This window comes from Otolemur garnettii, unplaced genomic scaffold (assembly GCF_000181295.1).
Source record: "Otolemur garnettii isolate 467f Iridium unplaced genomic scaffold, OtoGar3 scaffold00105, whole genome shotgun sequence".
NCBI lineage: Eukaryota > Metazoa > Chordata > Mammalia > Primates > Galagidae > Otolemur > Otolemur garnettii.
The window spans coordinates 3,644,142-3,649,996 of NW_003852500.1; the positions used below are offsets into that span (position 1 = coordinate 3,644,142).

Consider the following 5,855-nt stretch of genomic DNA (forward strand, 5'->3'; position numbering starts at 1 on the left):
TTTTTTTTTTTTAAAGAGACAAGGTCTTGATCTGGCTCAGGTTGGTCTCGAACTCCTGAGCTCAGGGCAATCCACCTGCCTCGGCCTCCCAGAGTGCTAGGATTACAGGCATGAGCCACCAGGCCCATGTTTTAGACTGTTTCCAAATTCACAGCAACAAACACCCGTTGTGGCTCAATCTTTGTGCACATCACTAATTAATTCCACAAAATCAGTTCCTACACTCACAGACACCAGTCAAAGGCTTCTAACAAGCCTGCCAAATCTTATTCTATAAACTGCCACTCAGGTTCCCCTGTGGGGCATGAAAGTCCTGACACCTGGAGAAGCCCCCAATACCAACCCCTACTTTTCTTTTTTTAGTAACTGGTACTTTGCTGAAGAGTTTCAGGGGTGGGGCCAGCCAGGTGGGGGTTTCTTTTCCTTTTTAGAGACTGCTGGCCTCTCTGGGTTAAAACTCAGCAATAACTCCCAGACAGCTGAGGGGGCTGCATGTGAGCCTGGTTCAGTATTGCTGACCGGACAAATGAAATAAAGACTAGCACACTAGGCTCAGCGCCTGTGATTCAAGCAGTTAAGGTGCCAGCCATATACACTTGAGCTGGCGGATTCGAATCCAGCCTGGGCCCACCAAACAACAATGACGGCTGCAACCAAGAAATAGCTGGGTGTTGTGGCAGGCACCTGTAGTCCCAGCAACTTGGGAGGTGGAGGCAGGAGAATTGTTTGAGCCCAGGAGATGGAGGTTGCTGTGAGCTGTGATGTCACAGCACTCTACCCAGGGTGACAGCTTAAGGCTGTCTCAAGGAAAAAAAAAAAAAAAAAAAAAAGACTAACATACTGCTCTGAGGCTGGGCTACAGGTAGGCCTGGCTCTCCTGAGGAATGTGGCAATTGCCATAAAGTCACTCTAAAGAATCTGCCTACAAGGGGTTGGGGCCGAGGCCTGGACTGCACATGCTACAACCTTTAGGGGCCAGACTCTTGGGGCCTTTACTACAGGCAGGGAAGGAGGTAGCCCTACCCCAGGAGTGTGTGATGCTGAGACCCTACACTGGCCATAGTGTTTCACATGCAAGGGTAAACACATAGGAGGGGCTAGCTTGTTCTGAGCCACAGATAGGACATTAGTTATTCTGACACTGAGTTTAACCTAGAAGGAGACAAGGAAGCCAGCAGACAGAGGAAGGTCTAGCCATGGTCTCCAATCGAAGGAACCTATAGGCCACCTGCAGATCAGGTCTGTTGTCGGCCATGGGGATGGGTCCCTTCATCTACACAGGGCCCTGAACATGCTACATCAGCAGATCGTCCTCCAGTCCTGAGACCCAGGACAGAGATAAGGAGGGGGAAAAATGTCAGCTAATGAGATCTGTGAACAACCTATCTCCAGGGAACAATCTGTGGAAGATCATGGGATGTCTCAGGCCACAAAGCCCCTCTAAGGGCCTGGTCACAGCCTGCCAGAAGCATGGCCCAGGACTGAAAGCCCCAGAGCAAACACCCCACTAATCAAATACAGCAGCTGGGCTTGGTGCCTGTAACTCAAGCGGCTAGGATGTCAGCCACACATACCAGAGCTGGTGGGTTCAAATCCAGCCCGGGCCTGCCAAACAACAATGACAACTACAACCAAAAAACAGCCGGATGTTATGATGGGCACCTGTAGTCCCAACTACTTGAGAGGCTAAGGCAACAGAATTGCTTAAGCCCAAAAGCTGGAGGTTGCTATAAGCTACGACACCATAACACTCTACTGGGGGCGACATAGTGAGACTCTGTCTTTAAAAAAATAATAAAATAAATACCGCAACTGCTTCACCTCACATCACTTAGCAGGAGGTTCCTGTCCCCAGCTCAGGGTATATCCAGGGCCCCAGGAGGCCCATGGAGGTCCTGCAGCAGCCTCAGCACTCCCTCATTTGGTGCCTTCTCATCATTGACATAGGCCAAATGCTATCCATGTAGGGAATGTGGGTGTGGACAGGCTGCCATGACACACCCAGGCTCCATGTCACAGCATGTGGCATGCAAGGGTTACACTGCTGTGCACTTTTGCCACAACTAAGCAACGGCAGACAGGCATAAATACTGATAATAGGGCGGAGGAATAGGGGAGCTTTCCTGCTGCTTAAGTGGGGGGCTGCTTAGATCTGGGGCCAGGTGGCTGCAGAAGACATAGTGACTACTGTGGGGCACCAGAGGGCGCTGTAGGACTGCTCTGGCAGCCAAGCTCATCCCCAGTGATGGTTAAAAGGGGACAGCAAAGGGTGACCACAAGAACCAGAAGGGGTGCCAGGGTGGTGGCTCATGCCTGTAATCCTAGCACTCTGGGAGGCTGAGGTAGGTGGATTTCCTGAGTTCACAGGTTCGAGACCAGCTTGAGCATCTCTAAAAATAGCCAGGCATCATGGGCGCCCGTAATCCCACCTACTTGGGAGGTTGTTCCAAGACAATCACTTGAGCCCAAGAGTTGGTGCTTGCTGTGAGCTATGATAACACAGCACTCTACCAAAGGCAACAAAGTGAGACTCTGTCTCAAAGAAGGAACCAGGAGGGGCTAAATGAACTGCAGGGTCAAGTCAGCGGGCCAGGCTGCAGCCCCTGGGGAATCAGTATTCCATGACACCCAGTCTAGGTTTGCTCTAGAGGTATTCTGTGGATGTGGTCAAGATCTACAACCAGCTGACTATAGGTAAAAGTAACCCTCGATGGTCTAGGTGGGCTTGTTCTCTAAGGGTCTTAGGAGGAAAACTAAGATTTCTATGAGGAGGAAAAAACTGCATGGGGACTGCTGCCTTTGGAGTCTCTGGCCAGCCCAAAGGACATGCCAGCTCATAACTGCCTGAGCCTGTTATTCACAATGGATCTTTTCACATCTGTACACACAGATACAAGTCTCCTACAGGTTCTGTCTCTGTAGTACCTTGAGCAACACCTGGAAGCCCACAGATCATCATATCCATACCCTGCCCCTATGCCCCGCTAGCTCTGAGGAACCCTCATGATGTCAGGTAGAAACTGTCTTTGATACACCATGGAAACTCTTTAAATGGAAACAAAACAAAACAAAAAACCAGCGAGGCAGTGATGGCTCATGCCTGTAAATCCCAACACTTTGAGAGGGCAATTTTGAGGCCAGAAGTTTGAGACCAGGCAGAGCAACACAGCAAGATGTGTCTCTACAAAAAAAATTTATTTTAAAATTAGAGGTGGCTTGGCGCCTGTCAGTCAAGAGCCTAAGGTGCCAGCCACATACACCAGAGCTGGCAGGTTCGAATCCAGCCCAGGCCTCCCAAACAACAATGACAACTACAAACAAAAAATAGCCAGGCGTTGTGGCGGGTGCCTATAGTCCCAGCTACTTGGGAGGCTGAGGCAAGAGAATTGCTTAAGCTCAGGAGTTGGAGGTTGCCGTGAGCTGTGATGCAACGGCACTCTACCCAGGGCAACAGCTTGAGGCTCTGTCTCAAAAATAAAATAAAATAAAATTAGAGGTGATAGTGGTGAGCATCTGTAGTCCTAAACACTTGGGAGGCTAAAGGGGTTAAATCACTTGAACCCAGGAGTTCAAGGCTACCATGATTTATGATTAGTCACTGCATCCTAGCCTAGGCAACAGAGTGAGACCCTGTCTCTAAAAACAAACAAATAGATAAATATGTCTTTTAATGACTTATAAAGACTAGAAGAAAAAAATCAAATTGCTCCAAGGCATGTTTTAGGAGGGAGCTGGGGGGAAATGGGAGATCCTAAGACTGGAAGGGCAAAGACAACTTGTGTCTTTTATTCTCTGCTTTTTCTATAAGATAGTCATTTAGATAGTGCAGAGCTTCTATGAACTCCTCTCCTGCAACCCACATCCTGACAAACATCCATAGTCCTGGCACCCACTAACAGATTGGGAACCTGAAGCCTGGGAGCCAAGTGTGTAGGACGGAGCACCCTGAGACAGCCACTTGCAGAGGAGAGTCACCCTCTGCATGCAGGTGGCCTGCTGTGGGCTCTAGTGACCCAGCTTGGTGCTCCTCCAGCCATGGGACCAACTGAGCAGACCCCAGAGCCCAGCCTTACACAGAGGTAGATGGGGCTTCACGAAACACTGTCCCCAGCCCCAGTGCCAATAACCAAGCAAGGACAGGCCTGAGATTGTACCAGTTCCATGAGTCCAAATACGATTAAGACAAAAAGACTCACCCCTTGGCTTCCTTGAAATCGGATTGATGGTCGCAGTGAAACAGAATCCTATAGAAAAAATGGGAAAATGTCAATAAAGATACCTGGAAATCCAGACTCTCCAGTTATTAAGGAGCAAGATATAAAGAGAGTATTTTCAGGCCAGGCACAGTGGCTCACTCTTGTATTTGGGAGGCTGAGATGGAAGGATCACTTGAGGCCAGGAGTTTGAGACCAGAATGGCAACGGAGTGGGGGGAGAAAGGAAGGAAGGAAGTCAGTCAAAATAAATACTGATGCTTCAGCTGTTCCAAAATCAGCCTTCTGGCGGCATTGTAGAAAGAACCTGAACCTTCGCTCACACCTTAAGCCCCAAGCATGCACCTTTAGTGTCCCAGATGCTACCCATGGTTGGTCACTATGACCCTCAGCCTCCAAATCCACCTCTGCACCAACCATCCCAGATCCCCCACTGAAGTCCAGGACTACTATCTCTCACTGACATGATGCCCTGCATCACCTTCGCTGGGCTCTTGTCTTTGCCACTCAGCTCTGGGCTCCAGCCCCATCTACTGAGAAGAGAGGCTCTCCCACCCTGGCCTATCCACAGCTCTCCCAAGAGAGTTAAGTGGCACTTGCATTTGTAGTGGCTACCTCTCCACCCACTACAAACCCAGGGTTGGCAAAGCAACTCTGCACACATGGGGAGTATTAACCCCACGTTACAGATGGGGATGGAACCACAGACAGCACCCATCCTGTGAGTTGGATCAGAGTGCACCCTTTGGAGCTGCTTGGTACCTTTCTACGACTTGGGCTTGAGCCTGCACACAGGGTCCCAACCTCTGGCTGGGGAGGGTTCTCCAGTGCCCATCAGCTGGGCATGACAGGAGGTAGAAGTAGTGAGGATGGGCAACCTGAGACTCAAGAGGTGACTGGACTCTTGGCACCTGTGCTATAGCAGCCCTGTCACTTGGGTCCACTCTCCAGCTTGAACTACGCGGTTGTACACATTCCACATGCATGGTGGAGATGAAAGATGGAGATGGTGGAGAGGGAGGAACTGAGGCCCCACCTTTGTCTACTAGGAACCCCCTCTTTTGCCAGAACACATCAAGTACACTGCTGGCTGGGGCAGATTTATGGAGAAATGCCCCCCTGGATGCTAACACCACATGGACTCTGATGCCCCAGAAACTGCTCTATGTTTCCAAAGCACACCAGCCCTCACCGCCAGGCAGGCAGGCAGGGGTCCAATCCAAAGTGAACATGACTTATGGCACATGTTATCACCATCTATGGCACAGGATGTACACAGTCTCATCCATCCCCTTGTCCTATTCTAGGACTGCACACCATGTGCATACAAGGGTGAGGCTCCCTCCAAAGCAGTTTGTGAAGGGCTTGTAAAACTCTGTCTCAAAAAAAAAAAAAAAAAAAAGCAGATGAGTAAATTGAGTAAATGCCTGGGGCCAGGGGTAGGAGTAGGAAGTAGCTATAGATGGCTAGCTGGAAAGTGGAATATCAAAACTTATTGACTTTACACATAAAATGGACATGGTTTATCCTACACCACCATAACCCATGAACTGCCCAGGCCCACATAGAGTCTTTCTTTGACAATTAGGCACTCTGAAGCAACATCCTCTGAACACACAGCAAGAGTTCTTTTTTTTTTTTT

At 49.6% G+C, this 5,855-nt stretch overlaps 1 protein-coding gene across 1 annotated transcript in view; it reads right to left on the minus strand.

Annotated features, from left to right (window-relative positions):
- Window positions 1–5,855, minus strand: part of ELL (elongation factor for RNA polymerase II) — a 90,665-nt gene that overhangs the window by 25,974 nt on the left and 58,836 nt on the right. The window contains exon 2 of the mRNA XM_003796567.2: window positions 4,197–4,244. Coding sequence (XP_003796615.1) covers window positions 4,197–4,244 — 48 coding nt within the window. The remainder of the gene's footprint in view (window positions 1–4,196; window positions 4,245–5,855) is intronic.